The 21,481-nt window shown below is 39.8% G+C and overlaps 1 protein-coding gene across 1 annotated transcript in view; it reads left to right on the top strand.

The window, feature by feature from the left end:
* The first annotated feature begins 12,193 nt into the window (after nt 1-12,193).
* Hps3 (HPS3 biogenesis of lysosomal organelles complex 2 subunit 1) overlaps nt 12,194-21,481 on the top strand; it is an 80,483-nt gene continuing 71,195 nt past the window's right edge. Inside the window, exons 1-4 of the mRNA XM_057756811.1 lie at nt 12,194-12,413; nt 18,290-18,781; nt 19,619-19,787; nt 19,887-19,972. Of these exons, the coding sequence (XP_057612794.1) occupies nt 12,197-12,413; nt 18,290-18,781; nt 19,619-19,787; nt 19,887-19,972 (964 nt within the window). The 5' untranslated portion in view covers nt 12,194-12,196. The remainder of the gene's footprint in view (nt 12,414-18,289; nt 18,782-19,618; nt 19,788-19,886; nt 19,973-21,481) is intronic.

A 21,481-nucleotide genomic window follows, 5' to 3' on the forward strand; every position in this document is an offset into this window, starting at 1 on the left:
CCAGCAACAGGCCGAGAGGCCAGTGACGTTTTTGTGATCAGCACTACGATTGTCCAATCGAAACGAAGAAACTGTGAATACCAACCAATCAGAATATGGGACGATAGGAAGCTCTGCCCCAATCTGCAATTTAAAGGCAATGGGATGTCCGGGACGTTCCATCCGGGGTTTTTTTTTTTTTTTTTTTTTTTTGCGACCCAAGGGCGGGAAAAATTCGAGGCCTCTAAAGTGAGCCACCTAGCTTAAGGTTCCATGCCACATAAAAGACTTCTTCCAACCACTGGCCCCAAACTATAGGGATGTCCCCTTAGGTCCAACTCTCCCTAGCCAGCCTTATCTAATGGAGTGCCTAACAGGGTCTCTCCTAGCAGTCCTGAGTAGGATGCCCACTATCTCTCTGCCCCTTCCTCTGCTACTCCCTGGTGTTTGTTCTGAGTAACCTAGGTGTTAGGAATAACACCTCCCTGCCGACAAATTCCCAATCAAGCCAAATCAAAATAAGCCAAATTAAGAAATATCCAGGTTTAATGGGAGATCTGCCCTCTCGGGTGGCCCCCAGGGGGAACAAGGAAGCTACAGGAACACTACCCCCAGGAGGAAGAAAGGAAGACCACGAGTTCCTCTTTTGGTGGATCACTTTACCCTGGGGAGTGGTCCTGACCCCATTCCCAGGGAGGGGTCAGGACCTGGCCTGCTGGGATTTGGAGTCCAGACCAGGCCTGGGGGCTGGGATAGATGCAAGGGGCTGGGGCATATGCTCCCAACTTGACATTAGGTATATACGAGATCCTGAGTTCTCAAAATCTGAGAGAGAACATAATTTACCTTCCCCACCTTATTTTATTGTGATTAAAGAAATTTCCATCCCTTTGTAGAAGAAAGCCATAAAAGAGGACAACTTTACCACTCTATTGCTGAAAAATGGCAACCATGGTCCAGCATTGATGTAAGGTAAGGTGGCAGCTGTGGCCATTTGTGTTTTTCTCAGGAAACTGCAGGTTTCCTGGTTGTAAGTTTTGAGTCAGTGAGCTCCAACTAGTACGGGTCAACTTTTTCTATGGGTTTCCCCATCACCACCTGGATACCTTTGCTCATGTTATCGCTGCTCCCTCTCTTCAATAGGATTCCGTGAGCTCTGTCCAGTGGTGAGTTCCTCAACTAACCATTCTGCATTTGCCTTTCGGCATCTGTTTCCATCAGTTAATCGATGGAAGTTTTAAGAGATCATGTATATTTCACCTTCTTAGGCAGATCTATGTATGTTTCTCTTAAGGTCCTCTTTGTTATCTACTTTCTCTGGGATTGTTTGCTTTATGCCTAATATTCACTTATGAGTGAATACATAACATATATCTCTTTCTGGATCTGGGTTACCTCAGTCAGAATGATTTTTTCCACGTCCATCCATTTGCCTGCAAATTTCAAGATGTTTTTTAATTGCTGAGTAGTACTCCACTGTGTATATGTACCACATTTTTTTGTCCATTCTTCAGTTGATGGCATCTAAGTTGTTTCCAGGCACAAGCTATTATATATAATGCTTCTATGAATACAGTTGAGCAAATGTCATTGTGGTATGAGTGTGCCTTCTTTGGATATATGTCTGATAGTGGTATGGTTGGGTCTTGAGGTAGATTGATTCCCAATTTTCTGAGAACTTGCCATACTGATTTCCAAAGCAGTTGTAGACGCTTGTACTCCCACCAGCAACAGAAGAGCACTCCCCTTTCTCCACATCTTCTCTACCATAAAGTGTCATCAGTGTTTTTGATCTTAGTCATTCTGACAGGTGTAAGATAGTATTTCAAAGTTATTTCGATTTGCATTTTCCTGATGGCTAAGGATGATGAACAATTCCTTTAATATCTTTCAGCTATTTGAGTGAGTTTCTTCTGTTGAGAATTCTGTTTATATCAGTACCCCATTTTTTAATTGGATTCTTTGGTATTTTGGTCTTTAGTTTCTTGAGTTCTTTTGTATATTTTGGAGATCAGTCCTCTGATGTGAGGTTGGTGAAGATATTTTCTCATTCTGAGGGCTGCCATTATGTCTTGTTGACTTGTCTTGTCTTATAGAAGCTTCTCAGTTTCAGTAGATCCCATTTATTAATTGCTGTTCTCAGCATCTGTGCTACTGGTGTTATATTTAGAATGTATTCCCTTGTGCTGATGCATTCAAGGCTACTTCCCACATTCTGCTCAATGGGGTTCATTGTAGTTGGATTTATGTTGAGGTCTTTGATCCTTTTGGACTTGAGTTTTGTGCATGGTGGTTTATATGGAATTACTTTCATCCCTCTACAGGTTGACTTCCAGTTATACCAGCACCATTTGTTGTAGTTTTCTTTTTTTCCACTTTATATTTTCAGCTTCTCTGTCAAAAATCAGGTATTCATAGGTATGTAGATTAATATCAGGGTCTTCAGTTTGATTCCATTCGTCTACCTGTCTGTTTTTAATCCAGTACCAAGCTGTTTTCATTACTATAGCTCATAATAGAGCGTGAAGTCAGGGATGTTGATGCCTCTAGAAATCCCTTTATTGTATAGGGTTATTTCGGCTCTCCTGAGTTTTTTGTTTTTACATATGAGGCTGAGTATTGTGCTTTCAATGTCTGTGAGGAATTGTGTTGGGGTTTTGATAGGGATTGCATTGAATCTGTACATTACTTTTGGTAAAATTCCCATTTTTACTATGTTAAACCTACCTATCCAAGACCATGAGAAATCTTTCCATTCTCTGATGTCCTCTTCAATTTCTTTCTTCAAAGACTTAAAGTTCTTATCACACAGGTCTTTCATTTGTTTGATTATAGTTACTCCAAGATATTTTATGTTGCTTTTGTCTATCATAAAGGGAGAAGTTGCTCAGATTTCATTCTCAGTTTATTAACTGTATATAGGAGGGCTACTGATTTATTTGACTTAATCTTGTGTCACACCACATTATTGAAGGTGTTTATCAGATACAGAATTTCCCTGGGAGAATTTTTGGGGTCACATATATAATATCATCACATCTGCAAATAGCAAAAGTTTGGCTTCTTCCCTTCCAATTTGTATACCTTTAATCTCCTTTTGTTCTCTTATTGCTCTAGCTAGGACTTTAAGTACTATATTGAATAGATATGGAGAGCCTTGTCTTGTTCCTGATTATATGGGATCACTTTGAATATCTCCCCATTTAGTTTGTATTATTTATGGATTTGCTGTATATTGCTTTTATTATGTTTAAGAATGTTCCTTATATCTCTGATCTCTCCAGGACCTTTATCCTGGAAGTGTGTTGGATTTTGTCAAAGGCTTTTTAAGCATCTAATGAGATCATCATGTGGTTTCTTTCTTTCAGCTAATTGATGTGGTGGATTACATTGGTGGATTTTTGTACGTTGAACCATCCCTGCATCTCTGGGATGAAGCCTATTTGATCATGGTGGATGATATTTCTGATATGTTCTTGGATTCAGTTTGTGAGTATATTTTTGCATCAATGTTCATGAGGTGGATTGGTTTGTAATTCTCTTTCTTGTTTGTGTCCTTGTATGTTTGGGGCATCAGGGTAACTGCAACCTTGTAAAAAAGAGTTTGGTAATGTTCCTTTAGTTTATATTGTGTGGAACAATTTAAGGAGTATAGACATTAGCTCTTCTTTGAAATTCTGATAGAATTCTGCACTGAAACCATTTGGTACTGGACTTTTTTTGGTTGGGAGGCTTTTGATAACTGTTTCTATTTCCTTAGGGATTATAGGTCTATTTAATTGTTTATCTGGTCTTGATTTAATTTTGGTATGTGAAGTACAGGTATTTGAAGTATAACCTGAGAATTCTCTGGATTTTTCAGTGTTTTTTGTGATGTCTGTAATGGTCTGTCCTGTCCCTTTAAGAAAAAAGTCCCCCAAAAAAAAATAAAAAAAAAAGAAAAAAAAAAAGAAAAAAGTCCCACCCACTCCCTTCCCAGTCCCCTGAGACAAGTAGATCTTCCTTCCTCTTCCAGCCTGAGTTCCTTCTTTTCCATCTCTCTCTCAAAGAGGAAGCTTCTGCCTCTCTCCCTTCTCCCTACTTCTCTCCTTACCCCTCCTCTCTCTCTCTCTCTCTCTCTCTCTCTCTCTCTCTCTCTCTCTCTCTCTCCCTCCCTCCCTCCCTCCCTCCCTCCCTCTCCCTCCCTCCCTCCCTCCCTCCCTCCCTCCCTCCCTCCCTCCCTCCCTCCCTCCCTCCCTCCCTCTTTTTCTTCTGCACAGCTCCCTGCCTGGGTGGCCCTCATGACCCATTGGCCACTTGGGAAATGGCAGTGTTTTACCAATGCAGCTCTTCCTAGCCAGCTGCCCACTGCTGCCACTCAGGGACCTGTAGTGTGGTCTCGTGGCCCACTTTTCATGGCGGACATTCAGGGACCTGCGGCATTTTATTTAAACCATAACAGTGTTCCCATTTTCATTTATGACTTTGTTAATTTGCATATTCTCTCTAGCCTTTTGGTTAGTTTGGGTAAAGGTTTGTCTATCTTGTTGGTTTTCTTGAAGAATCAACTCTACTCTCCGTCTCATTGATTTTTTTATTATTTTCTTTGTTTGTGTTTTATTTATTTCAGCAGTAAATTTTATTATTTCCAGGCATCTACTCTTCCTGGGTGAGTTTGCTTCTTTTTGTTCTAAGACTTTCAGTTAAACTGTTAATTCATTAGTGTGTGATTTCTCCAAATTCTTTATGTAGTCACTTAATGCTATGAACTTTCCTTTTAGCACTGCTTTCATTGTGTTTAGCTATGCTGTGCTTTCATTTTTGTTAAATTTTTGGAAGTCTTCAATTTCTTTCTTTATTTCTCCCTTGACCCAGTGGTGGTTCAGTTGAGTGTTGTTCAATTTCCATGAGCTTGTGGACTTTCTGCAATTAATGTTGTTGTTGAATTCTAACTTTAAGCCACGATGATCTGATGAGATACAAGGAGATATTTCTTTTTTTTTTAATCTACTGATGTTTGTTTTATTATCAATGGTTATGGTTTAGATAAAATAGTTTAGTTAAAATGGCACAGTTCCACAAGGGGCAGCAGCAGGCCAGGAGGAGCATCCAGTCCCACCAACAGAGGCCTCTGTGGTTCCCATGTGGGTGGGAGGCAGCAGGTGAGAGATCCCAGCTGACCAGCAGGGTAGCCGTTCCCATGAGGAGCCCTGGGTGAGAAATGGATACCATACAGAGACAGTTTATTTAGTGGGTTATGGAAGGGAAGGGAAAGAGGGAGAGAGAGAGAAAAAAAAAGAGAAGGGGAGAAAGAAAGGGGAGAGAGAGAGAGAGAGAGAGAGAGAGAGAGAGAGAGAGAGAGAGATCAGAAGTTACCTCTTCAGGAGAGAGATGGAAAGAGAGTGTGCACACTTCCCTTGGTTGAAGGGGTGGGGTTGGGAGAATGCATGGCTTCTCTTAAAGGGACAGGATACCCAGGTGACAGAAAAATCCAGCACATTTTAACATTCTCTTCTCTTTCTTAAAATAAAAAGGTAGGAAATTAGGCACAACAGGTTAAAGGATTTGGGATAGCAGGTTCTCAGGACTGCTTCCTGCTTATTTGTCAGCATTGTCCTTGGGGGTACCTGATAAACCTGGGTGCTGGTCACATCCTGGGGTAGATGGTCACTTTACTCCTGTCCAGGGTTTGTGGTACTGAACTGTCTGGTGTCTCATGGAGCTGGCATAGTGTTGGAGAACAGAGGACAAAGTTAAGTTTAGGAAGAGAAAAAAAATTTCTGGACCAGGGAATTGAGAAGGGTATATCTGACATGTTTAAGGTGGATTTTTCAATTCGGCTCCCTGGGACTGACAAGAATTCTTTGGATTTGTGAAAATATAAGTTTTAGATTCATGTCGCCTGGTTGTGCTACTGCTGCTCATGTGTCTGCTCCTCCCATGTGGGACTGCATGGCATACCACCACTGTTCATGCTTCTGCTCCTCCTAGAATAAGATAGTTCTTAAGTGGCTTGTGTGTGTTCATTGTCTTAAATAATGATAGTCTGTGAACCAGCAGTGAAATGAGGGCATTTGAGGGTGGGCTGTTGGCATGGCATCCTGGGAAACATCAATGTCAACAACAATAATAAAAAAGAACAAACAAACAGAAAACAATTTAACAGGATTGAGAGGCAAATACCAGGGAACATGACCTGGGAACACAGGTTTAGATAACCTTAAATGCTATATTCCAATTGAACTTGTTTTATGAAGTTTTGTACTAACAAAACAAATAAAGTTGTAAATCAAGACACTTTTCAAATACATTTGGTGGGCCTGTTAGGGAGGTGGAAAAAAAGTATAACAGAAAACATATAAGCCTAAGGTGCTGACGTTATTCTTACCATTTTAGTTTATTGAAAACTAGTGCTGCTTGTACATTCCAAATGATTTACCAAATGGTCACAAAAATGTATTTAGTACAGAGGAGGACAATATATGGCTATCAAGGAGGCTAAAGTGTAGCCAAGATTGTTTGGCTCCAGGATTGCAGCATTCTAAGCTTTGCACCATCATTGTAGCTCTAAACAGTTCATCAGCCTTGCAGAAGATTGATTTGAAGATGAATCATCTTTTCTGGAATTTTTGAGCATCTTAAGCAGGCATTCTTCTACTACAGCCCTCACTGATAGAATCTGAAGCAATTATTACATGTCTCCAACAAGAAAAGTGAAGATAATGATGACTTTTTTTCAAATATTGTACTCTCTTCATGATGTATTATGGTACAAAAGGCAACATTTGGACTTTTTTAAGTAGGAAATATTGAATCCTATGGCCTATTCAGTGTAGGCAAGCTCTCTACCAGAAAACTATGTTCTCAGTCTTTATTTTACTTATAACTTTGTAACAAGGACTCAAAAAAGTTGCCCAGGCTTTGCCTTGAAATAAATCTATAGTCTAAGTCAACTTTGACCCTGAGGCAGAAGTCTCATCCTTCACAGTAGCATGTATTACCAATCACGGTTTATTACATTTTATATGTAAAATTAATAAAGCCATGCTCAATAAACTAAAAGATAAAATTCTGTATAACATGATTGTCTCAAGACTTAGCATCTTTTTCTACTGAAAACAAAAGCATAAACCCCCAAATAAAGGCAACGAACTGTCAATTTTAGCATCATTTTTCAGCCATAAAACCAATGTATTTACTCAAGTAATCATGTAGAAAAGAAGTCCTATACAAGCTTCTTTTGCCAAAGAGGCTGCCATCATTCATCTATAGACAACATTATCACCTGAGGATTCATCTGAATACTGTACTCAAAATGTACACAACAATGCTTCCTTAGCTACTGCTCAAATTTATGCTGATGTGAGATGTCTTTCTGTATATGTGTTGCTTTTATTGGATAATGAATAAAGCTGTTTTGGCCAATGTCTTAGCAGAGTAGAGCAGGTGGGAAATCAGAACAGAGATATATAAAGAAAGCAGAGTCAAAGGGATGCCATGTTGCTGTCAAAGGAAACAGACACTAGAACCATACCCATAAGCCACAGCTTTGTGACAGTACAAAGATTGATAGAAATGGTTTAATTTAAGATGTAAGAGTTAGTTAATAAGTCTGAGCTAATAATATGAACAGTGTTGTAATTAATACAGTTTCTATGTGAATATTCAGGTCTGAGTAGCCAGAAAACAAATGAGCAGCCTTCATCTACAATATAAAAATGAATATATTTGTGTTTCTATTGTATCTATGCATTACAAATTGCCATATAATTTTCTAATTATGCTATTTATTGCCAAATGTCTAAAATGGTTGATATTTGATGTTTGATAATTACATACTGAATAAATAAGATATGTGGGGGTTTCTCTTGGGCTGAGATTATCTAAAGGAAATACAGAAGAGTGTGATAGAGCAAGACACCCAACAATTTCTTGTAACTTCAGTATGTATATCCTTGCATGTATGAACAAAATATCTATCACACATGCATTCACATACCCACAAAAACATACAGAAAGAGAACCATTGAAAATAAGAAAAGGGAAAAAATGTTACTTATAACTTTTTTCTTACATACATACATTCCTTGAGAAAATGCTGGAAGAATAAAAAAGGCGATAGAAAATTAATGCTGACTATAGTTTCTTCTTGGTTAATTAGTATTGAATTTTAATAATTATCAGAGCCCTTAGGCCCCAACAGGAGAGCAGACCCTGTACCTCACCTGGGTAGCACAATAGTGCTGACATTGCTGGCGGGGTGTGATTGTGAGAGAGCTGGCCCTAAGTCCCTTGTCTGCAACGTGGTGTTGAGGGCAAAGGAAAGATGCCCTCCCTTCTTAGCCCCTTGCCACCTGTGGCAGGGTGGAAGAGCTTACCCTGAGGTCATGAGAGCAAGAGAACTTCATCTACCTCTCAGCAGCTGCAGCACTCAAGAGATGTGACCCGGACCCTCATCTGCCATATGGTGTTATGAGCAAGGGGGAGATGCCCTCCATAGTTGTTTGGTTTCAGAAGTTATAATCTGTGAGAATTTGAAAATTGGGTGTGACGTCTGTGGCCATTGAGCTGTACAGAGGCCAAGCCATTTGTTGTTAGATGCTGTGGGACAATGGTCTTGTATTCTATCACTTGTGTTATTTTAATAAAATGCTGATTGGTCAGTAGCCAGGCAGGAAGTAGAGGTGGGGTGACAAGAACAGGAGAAGTCTGGGATAGGAAAGACTCAGTCTGCAGCCATAACCCAGATGCAGAGGAAGCAAGATGAGAACGTCTCACTGATAAAAGGTACCAAACCATGTGGCTGACACAGACAGGAATTATGGGTTAATGTAGGATGTAAGAGTTAGTAAGAAGCCTGAGCTAATAGACCAACCAGTTTATAATTAATGTAGACCTCTGTGTGTTTCTTTGGGGCTGAACCACTGCTGAATCAGGCAGTACAGAAACCTCTATCAACAGTAAGATAGTGAGGGTTTAATAAAATCTCGGACACTGAGGAGGAAAAGAAAAAGGGTGGCAGACAGAACTGAGTGAGGATTCCAATATCATCTAGGTCCAGAAGGACATAAGGAAGCTGTAGGACTTAGAGTCCCATGAGAGTACTAGGAAGAGACAGAGTAGGCAGCTCTTATAGGGAGATAAGGAAGTTCTAGAAATGGGTTGAAAACATGTGGGAGAAGAAAAAGGAGGAGGAAAAGAGTAGGAGAGAGAAGGGTAAGGTCCTCATGACCAGATTTTCCAAATCCAGAGCATCTCTAAGCAGACTGAGAGAGAAATGTCCCAAATCACAGAGGAGAGACATCCCTTTTCCATATGATGGGGCCAGGAGAGTGAAAGGAGTATTCTAACATAGCGGTGGATGTGGCTTTTATAGTAATAGACAAAACAGGCAGCTTTGGGCTCACACCCAGTAGAAGAAGAGAGAGCAAGTGTAGGGAAAGACAGTCTTTTCAAGAAACAGGCACCCAAGATGACTTAGCAAGTTCCTAAGCTAATTCAGATTCCCAGAATAATGGTGGAGAAGCATAGCAGGTGAAGGGAAGTCATGGCTTACAACATATATACATATATATATATATATATATTTATCTTTATCTGTACGTATTTATATATATATATATACATATGTGTATTGTAAGATTTATGTGTATGTATCTTTCTAAGATATATATGTGTGTGTGTATATATATATATATATATATATATATATATAATAGGAGAGTCAAGTCAGCAACTTGGTTCAGTTAGGAGACTGGGTCCCTTAGAAAGAGGTCTGATGGAGGTGGGTCTTGTATTTATCTGTTGCTTTCATTGGTTAATTAATAAAGAAACTGCTTGGCCTCTGATAGGGTAAAATTTAGATAGGCAGAGTAAACAGAACAGAATTCTGGGAGAAAGAAGCCGAGTCAGTGAGTCGCCATGATTCTCCCACTACAGACAGACGCAGGATAAGATCTTTCCTGGTAAGCCAGCTCGCGGTGCTACACAGAATATTAGAAATGGGTTAGATCAATATCTAAGAGCTAGCCAATAAGAGGCTGGAGCTAATGGGCCAAGCAGTGTTTAAAAGAATACAGTTTCCATGTAATTATTTCTGGTAAAGCTAACCATGCAGGCGGCTGAGTGCCGGGGACGCAGCCCCACTGCTCCTAATTCAACAGAGGTTTCAGTACCAGATACATAAAGTGAGAACAGGGCTGCTTCGAGGTATGGTTAAAAGAAAGGTTGTTATTGCATACAAAAGTCAAGGTAAGGGAGAGAATGTCATGCACTGAACACAACCAGCAGAATAGACCTGGCGAAGGGGGTGGAGAGAAGGAAGACAAGAGAGAGAGCAATAAGTGCATAGCACAAGTGGCAGGATTATACTGGAATCAGAAACTGGGGGAAGGGAAGCCCATGAGCTGGAGAAGTTTAGTGTAAGATGTGGGCCCAGTTAAAGAGACAGGATGCCAGCCTGAACTCTTTTATAACAGATACTTGCAATGCTGAGGGAGCATGGAGGTCAGCATGCCCTTTGGTATGCTAATCGGTACCAGAGCTGGCCATTTGTCCCAAATTTTTGTTTGTTTGTTTTGGGTTTTGGATGTAACAGCCTCTAAATCCATCAGGACAATAAAATTAGAAGACTGACTTTCCTGTATCAATTAGCAGAGTAAAAACTAAGTGGGTGAAGAGACTATAGAGAGGGAAATAGAGGAGCCCTTTGAAGCTGTAGTTACTTCACACACCATCAGTTTCCATATCTATGAATAAAGGAGACTGGAAACCTCAGTTCTGGGGCTTGAAGTTTTGCAGGCACCTTGGTTCCTTCTCATGGACCTGTTGATACTGCTCAGTGTTGTGGAAACTACCCATCACTTTGAGAAAGTCTTCAGGAAGGAGACTTCTACAATGAAGTTAATGTTTCATTTTTGTTTCTAGGATGTTGATTAGTAGCCCAGGCTGGCCTTGTGCTGGTGAACCACTAGATTAACCCTCCTGAATGCTGGGATTATACAGATGGACTGTACCACCAAACTCACCTTTCCTACATTTCCAGAAAGTTCTTTTAGGATATGTAGTACTAAAAAAAATAGAAATACATGTCATTTTGTGCCATTCATTCTCAATACATTATGCAGCTTAGATATCCTGGAGAACTGAGGATAGAAACTCCAAGATCCAGGGCCTGCACTTCCCACAGAGCCTATCCCCACTAGAAAGCCTGCTCTCTCAACAGAGCCTGCCTTTCCTGCATAGCCTGTCCCATCTACAGAGCCTACCCTCCTTAGGCTGCTGAGGAAACAGATCCAGATTTGTAGCAATCTCCAGAAGGGTTAACAACATCAATGGTCAACCTGGTGTACTATTTATACCTGTATAATTCACCCAAGTTTCTCCAGCAAATGCAGTGTTGTAGGAGGAGGCCGCTTGTTTGTTCCCGGCTGCTTAGCCCTAAAATAATCACGAAGGTGTTCAACATGGGAAGCGAAGTTTGCTCTTTTCAATTTTGTCCCAATGTCAAAAGAGCAGCCCTCAGTCAATCAATACATATATACACACATACGTGCATACATGCATGCATACATACACGTTTTCTAGAATTGTTATAATTATTATACTATCTGGTTTATTAAATCTCCCAAAATAAAGGAATTCACACTGCAAGTTTCTTCTATACAGGGTATATTTATGAACACTAGACTGATCATCAGGGACATTTTCCTCTTTCCCTTCTATTATCTGCCGATTTAGAGGAACGTTTTGCCAAATGCCTGAAAAGTGTTCACAGATTCTTTCATTCAATACATATCTTTTTTTTGTTAAGCATCTTCAAAGATTTGCCCTTTCCAACAAAACCATTGTAAAATCTACAGTATTTCAGATCAACTCTGGCGTGTTCAATCTAAGTTTGGAGGCATATACCTACTTCAGGTTTTGCAGCTCCATCCTTCAGAAACTCAAATGCTACGCTACGAGAAAACAAGAGTGAAACCATGAAGTTGATCCAGGCACAAACCAGCACATGATCCAATAAAACACATTCAAGCTTCCAGATACCCGTCCAGCCAGAAGCAGTAAAGTGAAAATTCAAGAGAAGAACACGAGGTATCCGCACTCGCCCAGTGCTGTGCACCTAACTCCACCCGCAAAGCCTCTTTAAGAAGCCGAACTCTGGGCGGGGGCAGAGCGCTCACGTGATCCGGAGCAGCTTGCTTGCTTGCGGAAGCCGCTCTGCTGTTCAGTTGCCAAGATGGTGCAGTTGTACAACCTGCACCCGTTTGGGTCGCAGCAGGTAGTCCCCTGCCAGCGGGAGCCGGAGCAGATCTGCTGCGGCGGGCTGGACGCGCTGTTCGTGGCTTCGGGCTGCAAGGTGGAGGCGTTCGCCGTGCAGGGAGTAGAGTCATGCCAGTTGCGCTGCGCCTTCTCCACGCTGGGCAGGGTGTTGCGCATGGCCTACAGTGAAGTCGGTGAGGAGCGGCTTTGGGGCGGGGCTCTAGGTGGGGAAGGGGCTAGAGCTTCTCCCCACTGGCTGCTGCGGGTCTGGCAGTTAAGTGCTGAAGGCGCTTTGTGCAGTTGTCATAGCAACCACAGACCGGCAGGAGCTCCTTGGTGGAGTGCTTGCCTAGTTTGCCTGAAGCCTTGGGTCTAAGCTCCCAACTAGTAATCTCAGCATCTGGGAAGTGGAGGCAGGAGGGGGATCAGAAGTTTAAGGAAATCCTTTGTTGTTTAGTGAGTTCCAGACTAGCCTCAGCTACAGATAATGTCTCCAAGCAAAACAAAAAAACACTCAACATAGGCATCAGCCTGCAGGGGCAAGGAAATGCTGACTGATCCAGGTCTTGAATTAAAGGCCTGTAGTTGGGTCCAACTTATGCCAGACCCTTAAAAAAATATGAATGTAAAAATTCTCCAACCTCACACAAAAGAAAGAAGAGGGAAAATGATACCCTGGAGTTAATGGTATGCTCTCCTTCAAAAAATATTCCAGATCATAGCCAGCCCTTTTATATTTGATGATTTGACTTTTGCAAATTCTTAAATACATTTGTGTGTGTGTGTGTGTGTATAAAACAAAGAAATGGGCTGTATATTTACACAATTTGCCTTACTCTTTTAAAGGAAGTTTTATTCTAAAATTTGAAGCAATGGGTGATGGGTGGTTTTCTTGCCTGTCATTACTGTTGATTTGTTGATTCCTGGGTTCCTTCCATTGCAGTAGCTCTGCCTAAGAACTATTTAGAATAAATTATAAGAATAAAAAAAAAGAAGAAGAAGAAGGTTCTCATTCCTGGACCACACCTTCAGAAACACAGTGAAGTTTTTCTGGAGGATATCAAATGCTTGGCCGGCTTGTGTACTAAGGACTTGAGCCACACCAACTGCAGGAGGCTAGCACTAAACTGTGATAACCTCATTAATGAAACCTTGAAGAACAAAAATGCTTTTATAATTAAGTTGGCTGCCTAAAAGAACTTTAGGAGTCATGTGGGATGGTATTAGCATCACGGCCCATATAACTCAAAGGTAGCTTTCAGTTCACAGTTGAACCTTTGAGTGTAACTTCTTTTAATCCATGCATGACCAAACATTAATAGACTGACTCCTGACTGTGCCTATGTCCAGAAAAACCTATCTTTGACTTGTCCTTTGGCTTTGTGTTCATATTCTCAGTACGTGGACCAGGGGATTTGTATTCTTAGTGCTCAGTGTCTTCTGCTGTAGCAAATCTACCCTTGTCAAAAATCAGAAAAATTTCTGTATTTATATTTACTATAATGTTTTATAGATCTTCTACCCAAGCACAAAACATTTTCTTTTTCTTACTGTCAGGCCCAATTCCAAAACTCCAAAAAGCAGTCCAAATATCCAGAAATAAGGAATATAGGGGTATTTCTGGCAGCGAGATAAAAGCTAACATGCCTCAGGAACTTGTGAAGCTGGTTCAAAAGGAGTCATTTCCCTTACCTCCAGCAAAAGGGATCTATGGTTTTCCAATTTACCTGTGGTATGTGTCAGCATATCAAGGTCCAGGCTAGCCTCTTGGCTCCCTCAGTCCCTACTCACAAGTACCCGTTACATATTTCCGAGCCCATGCTGGTGTCTTAGCCTTCTTCACCTCCTTTCAGCTCAGGCTTCCCTCAGCACAGTTGCTCTCATCCTACTTAGAGCCTGGCTATTCTCACTACTCTCTGCTCTTGCTATTCTCACTACTCTCTCTCTATTTTCCTATCCCCAGCTATTCTCTCTCTTGCAGATAGCCCTGGCCATGTCCAGTCATCTGGGTATGCTTAGTCTGCTTCTTCCTCTCTCTGCTCTCGACTCTTTCTGATCTTCTAGCTTTTCTCTCTCTTATTGTCAATAAAGCTTTCCCCTTCACCATACCATTGATTGATCAGGTCATGTCTTTTTGACAGTTTTGCTTCACCCCCTACCCCTCCAACAAACATTTGGTGCCAAAACCATCAGATACACTTCCTAATCAGTTAAATGCTGTTCTCCTTCTGTAAAATGTGTAAGTCACTCCTGGGGTTCCTGGAGTTTGACATAATTGACATAAACAATTTGAAAGAATATAGATTTATGTTGCTCATAGTTTGAGAGGTATGAGTCTACTGTGTTATGGAGAACTCACATCATGGTGACCAGAGAGTAAAGTGAAGCAGTAACAGGAAAGAACTAGGGCAAGGCAAAGTTTCTGGAAGCTCCCTCTTCAGCAGTGATCTTCCTTCCAGATGTCCCCTTTATCAAGCCAAACTCCTTTCTACAGTTCTACACTCACCACATTAAGATCTCCAGATTTTAAATTTACCAGTGGATTAATGCATTCCTTCATTAGGGCAGTGCTCATAATCTAGTTACTTTTGGAAATGTCCTCATAAGAAACAACCAGAGGTGTGTTCTAAGGTCTTTCTTAGTTCAGTCAAGTTGAAATGATGAATGATTACAAGAACATTACGTATTGTATGAGGATGCTTGGCCACTTGTTTGTTTTCTGGTCACCTAACCTCCTGAAATAACCACACATCTTAATTTAACCCATTTCTAGTAATCTGTGTACCGCCACGTGGCTGTGGCTTACCAGCTAAAGTCGCATCTGGCTTCAACAGGGCTACATGGCTTCTCACTGACTCCGCTTTTTTTCTTCCAGCATTCAGTTTAGTCCCCTCCCCTCCCCCTACCCCAACCTTGCTCTGTTCTCCTCTGCTCTGCTATAGGCTCAAAGAATTTTCTTTATTAACCAATGGTATTGACAGCATACAGAGGGGACTCCCACATCAATTAGGGAAAAAGTAGGTAACAATTTAGAAGGTAAGTTTTGAACTTTTAGCATCATCAGGGATAATGGAAATTGAATTTAGGCTGCATTTATGATGTGAAGAGGAAGGATAACCAACAGACAGAGAGAGACCCAGTGAACAGTGCAGTGTTGAAGGCCCTGCTGCGGGACATGTGTTTATAAGGTGTTTGTGGGTGGTGGGGCAAAAAAGTGAAAACCACACAACTCTCCTTGTATGTATTGAACCAACACGAGTTATTTTTTAACATTTTAGCACAAGTATACTGAACCAGTGACCCTCCCCCACCTAACCCCGTGCCTATATTTAATGATGTACCAGGAACATAATTTCTTTTTAGGTTGGGCCCTCCCTTTAAAGGTTATATGAACCCTTATAGAATTTCCTTTCCAACCATTATCAGAATGAGCATAAATCTTTGGACTAAATGATGGTCCATCATTTGTCGACTGTTGCCTTAGGCAAGTTGTTGTTAATAATACTCTAAGCATCAGAGTGCTGAATTACAAAACTGGAAGAAAGATATTTATCCTGAAAGGCTTTTGTAAAGATTTACAGAGAACATTATAGGTTGGTTAATGAGGCCTGTTAAGTAGACCTGTTTAGCAAGTGCTATGATAGCATTTACAGAACCAGTCATCAATCTGAAATCATACAATGTGGACTTGACCTACAACTTACAGACACCTCATTTCATATGTGAATATTATATATTTATAAGGTATATGAGTTAAAAGGTTTTATTGTAACTAAACAAATGTCCTTATTTTTAAATGTCATTTTCTAACTTAAATGTGATATAAAAAATTATAGGCAACCAAAGAATAATTTTGAATTGGACATCATCAAAATTAAAGATTTTTGTGTATCTATTCTACTAATATATGAAAAGAGATATCCTAAGGATTTAAAAAATATTTGTAAATCATATATTTAATAAAAGACAGGTCTAAAATATATAATAAACTAACTTGGTGAGAGGAAAACACATTAATTTATTTTTGTAATGAGCAAACAGAACTGGAGTATATAGCCAACTGACAGAGCACTTGCCTAGCACACATAAGGTGCTGGGTTTGATCCCTAGCAGTGCATATACGGCAAAGGACTGGAATATACAGTTCTCTGAAGAAAGCATGCAAATATCCAATAGCACACAAAAGGGGCTCTACATCACTAATCATCAGAGAAATGCAAATTAAAGTCACAGTGATATACTCAAATCCCATAGTATAGTTCCTTACTTTAAAATTACCACAAAGTAGGTGGGTATGATGGCATAAGCACTCAGAAGGCCAGGGCAGGAGGATCATGACAAGTCTGAGGACATACTGGTCTATGTAGTGAGTCCGAGGTGAGACTGGATATATCCTATGTACCCTGAGATGGTAGGAAATAGGCATGTATAAATACCTTTGCTGGCAGTGTGAACTTCCATTATCTAATTATGGTGGTAACTTGACAGTTTCTAATAAAGCTTTAAATACTCTTGATCTGTAGCCAAACATAAATTTCCGACAAAAAACAAATTATATACATATAGGCTTATTTGTTAAAAAATATAGTGGTAATCCCCCTACATTAATAGGTGAACTATTGAATATTTATGACACATGTGTTTATAAGATATTTTATAGATATCCACATGTCTGTATGTTATGTTGGGATGGTGGGTGGTGGATAGCCGTGTATCACCATAGGGGAAAAGATATATTTGTTGTTTAAATAATTGGAGGTGATTTCTATTTTATGTTTATGCTGTGTAGTTACTTGAACCTTTTTCCCCAAAGAAACTTGCTAACCTATTTGCTTGAGGTTGTTAATTCATAAAGCAGGTATTGTTTCAAAAAATGTGATTATTAAGTTAAACATGAATTTAAAAATGGCACGTTGTTAAATAGATTGTTGTGATGTATAAAAAAGACAAGAAGCCTTGTTGTAACCCGTGTTTATAAGAAAGTATTTGGAAGGTCACACACCAGACTGTGAACATTAGTCCTTAAGGATGAACTGATGGAGGAGGTTAATATGCATTCATTTTGTACTTAACCAGTTTGGTTTCTACAACAAATGTTACTTTTACAGTTAAAATAATCCCATATAATCAATAGTTAAAAGAATATTGACTTGGTTTTATATTTTATTTGGTATCTCTAGTTTTCTTACTTTTCTGAGTTGTGACTTCTCTAGAAAGGGAAGGAAGTGTCAAGTGTAAATTCTGTTAAACTCAAGAGTCCCTTAATTCTTTTAAAACCTGAATTTTCTCTTCTTCTTCTGGAAATACCAAATGGCAGATGATGTTGGTGCAGTGGGAGGGCCCGGAGGACCGGGGGCCCAGGATTAGGAGGCCGTGGCGGCTTCTGCGTAGATATTTTTTCCATGGGGTCAAAAGGTACCTAAGTATATGATTGCGAGTGGAAAAATAGGGGACAGACATCAGGTAATGGCAGTTTTTCCATTTTCATTTGTGTGTGAATTTTTAATATAAATGCAAGATGTAAAGCAAAATGTTTCATTGAACACATTTCAACAGTTCAACTTTATAACAATTATAAATAAACCTGTTAAAATTTTCTGGACAATGCCAGCATTTGGATTTTTTAAAAATAAGTAAATTTCTTATTGACGGCAACTAAATGGTGTTTGTAGCATTTTTATCATACAGTAGATTCCATTGTTCACTATACTTTTCTAACTGAGTTGTCCTACGTGCAAGTACATGTTTTTAATGTTGGCTGTCTTCTGTGCTGTTCCTGTAAGTTTGCTATTAAAATACATTAAACTAAAAAACAAACAAACAAAAAAAATAAATAAATAAAACCTGAATTTCCTAAGTTACATGAATATTGCTGCAGCTGTGACAGTAGAGCTTCCAACTGCAGTAAGAGTATGAACTTGAGTGACTGATGTAGCTTAAAGGGCAGCTCTGGTCCTTCCAGTCGGTGGTCCATGTGTTGTGTTATGTTATCCATTCCATTTTCAGGCAGCAAATTAAGCAGCGGAATTTCGAATTCTAAACTTCAAATGCAATCTTGATTCTTTTTTAGGAGACTATCTGGTAGCAATTGAAGAGAAAAACAAAGCTACATTCCTGCGTGCTTACATGAATTGGAGGAGTAAGAGGACTGAAAACTCCCGTGTCTGCATTCGAATGGTTGGGCACAATGTGGAGGCGCCCTTCTGTGAAAGCTTTAGAGACCAGATGTCTATAATTGAAATTCCACTGTCTGAGGATCCTTTATGCATTTCATGTTGTCCTATGAAGGGAGATTTACTTGTTGGCTGCACAAATAAGTTAGTCTTATTTACTTTGAAGTATTGGATCATTAATGAGGAATTCTCAATGTCGGACTTTGAACGTTCATTAATTATACACATAGATAATATCACTCCTGTTGAAATTTCTTTTTGTGTTGGATATGTCGCTGTCATGTCTGATTTAGAAGTCTTAATCCTGAAACTGGAATCAGACCCTACAAATGGAGAGAAAGTTAAACACCATCCACAAAAAACCAACAACCAATTGCAACAGACAGAAGGTAAATGATAATTTGACTTTCTAAAGAACCCCTGTGTCTATGGTTTGCCACTTTTCTAACAGGTTTGGGTGTTCTTATTACATTGCTTATTTTGTTTCTACATGTATTTGTTATATGTCTGTAATGGAGCAGCTGTATTAGATGAAGGTTTCTAAGGAGAACATTTTTTTTTTTGAGACAGCATCTCTATATGTTTCCAACTGACCTGGAACTCACTTGGTTCAGGCTTGCTTCAAACCAGGAATCCTCCTGTCTCAGGCTCCTGAGTATAGGCATTATAGTTGTGAGTCCCTATACCTGGCCTATATGAGTTTCTAATTTTTGTGTTGTATTCGGTATTAAATGACATTAGATATCTTTGCTTTGGTTGTCTTTTTTTTTGTTCTCCAACTTGACTCATGCTAGAATTTTTAAAGAGTGAACTTTAGTGAAATGATGTCTCCACAAGACTAACTTGTAGGCAAACCTGTCAGGGGGGCATTATTGATAAATTTTTGATGTGAGAGGGTCTAGCCATTGTGGGTGGTGCCACCTGTGAGCAGGTGGTAGTGGGGTGTGTAAGAAAGCAGACTGAGAAAGCCATGGGGAGCAAGCCAGTAAATAGCCCTCCTCCATAGCATCTGAATCAGCTGCTACCCTGAGTTCCTGCCCTGACTCCAGCAGGGGTGGAGTGTGGTCTGAGTTATAAACTACAGTAAACCCTTTCCTGTTCAAGTGACTTTTGGTCGTGATGTTTTATCACAGCAGTAGAAACATAAGGCACATGCCATGTCTAATATGCATTCAGGTGACTGGTAGTAATTTTAGTTGTTAAACTCTAAAATGTTATTTTTTAAGATGTCAGTAATGAAACTTCACAGCTTGAATCAGATTTTGTTATCTGCCTAAAACCCATGGAGCTTCTTGGTGAAAAGTGTGAACAGTCTGGAATATCTGTTAAACTGGAGTCCACAGGATTAGCAGATGAAAAAGCAAAATATTTAAATGTTCAGCACCTGCTATATAGGTATGAGAGCAACTTTTATTCACCAGTATTTAATATTTACGCACCTGCTTAAAGTGTATAGAAATTAGATCTCTCCTCTTTTTCTTCTTAAACCCACAGACGTTTTGCTCCTGATATTTCATTCTATGTCTTGTCTGATAACATCAAGTTACATTCCCTGCAGCTGCTACCTATTCACCAAACAGGTAAGTATGGCTGAGTGCAGAGAGCTTTGACAAGGGCCTGAACTTGGGGAAGTTCAGTGTGAAGACATTATATTTGCTTCTTCTGCTGAGACTTCCTGGGGAAAGCAAAATTTTATTGGTGAAGAGAAGTGAAGCCACTAGGAGGGTGTGACCAGAAAAAACTCCATTCTTTTGTTTGTTTGATTGTTTGTTCTGGTTTTGAAATAGTCTGTGGACCCAGTAAAAGAAATTTGTGAGCACTGTTGGAGAATAGGTCTTATCTAGGTTCCAGCTGAGTATGGCACAGACTTTTGTAGGACGGCATTGGTGTTGTAAGCAAAGTGGGAAAACCTGGTCTGAGTGGAAACTCATTCAGAGTACTAGTTTTCGACAGCGCTGTACATTGTATTTACTTATACTTAAAATACTGGTATGGGTGATATAGCTCAGTTGACCAAGTGCTTTGCTAGCATGAACAAAATCTGGGTTTGATTCCTAGCACTGAATAAACAAGGCATGGTGGTATACACACCTAATATCAGCACTTGGGAGGTAGAGGCAGGGAAGGTCAGAAGTTCAAGGTCATCCATCTGGCTACTGAGTTCTAGGCTAGCATGGGGCTATATAAGACCCGCTGTTAAAATAATGCTGGTGATTATCATTCTGACTTAATTGGACTGTTTTGGACTCTGGCACCCAAAACTTTTTCTAGTGAGCACCAAGATTGATACCAGAGGCTCTGCACTTGCTCATGGCCTGTTCAGCATCTTCAGATGGTTTCTGAAAAGATATAAATGTTGCTGTAATTCAATGTTTTTATGGGGTTCTTTTTTTTTTTTAAGTAAGCATTGAGTAGCTACTGTTGTTGATCTGAGTACTAGACAAAAGTAGGCAACATGCTTGCACTTAGGAAATTAGTTATCTAATGGTAAAAGCAGATACTCATCAAATACTGACAACATTGTGGTGTGGACCATATGACCACCACTGCTGCTTGAAAAAGTTCCAGCATTTTGACATTGCAGACCACACTTCTCCAGCACCTTTTTACTTTCATTTTTAATGGTTCTCAGTATTCTAAGAGTTTCCTTGTGCCTTGGAAAATTTTATGAGAGCTTTGAAGGACAAAATGTATAAAACAGCAGACTCTTTAAACAAAATAAATCTTTGGGAAAAAAAGTTCCTGTCACCAAAGAACAATGAATCCCACTGTGCCCTCCTAATTACACCAAGAACAGAAAAATTAGAGATTTACTAGACACTCCTGATTCCAAGTATGAAACACCTAAAATCCAGATCCAGAGCCTGAGGCCATTAAGAGCAAGAGTTCAGTTGTGAGGTATAATGGGAAAAGAACAGTCTATCAGGACCTTCCACTTTTGGACTTTATGTGGGGAACAGGCTCACACAATAAAACTAAGACACAAAGGGACCCAATTGGGAAACAACTTAGTGCTTATCTCCTTGAGGAATGAAAATACTCTTAAATTATAATGGAGTGTCTGGTTCCCAGAGGAAGTCCTTTTCTCA

The sequence above is a fragment of the Chionomys nivalis genome, chromosome 24 (genome assembly GCF_950005125.1).
Source record: "Chionomys nivalis chromosome 24, mChiNiv1.1, whole genome shotgun sequence".
Taxonomy (NCBI): Eukaryota; Metazoa; Chordata; class Mammalia; order Rodentia; family Cricetidae; genus Chionomys; species Chionomys nivalis.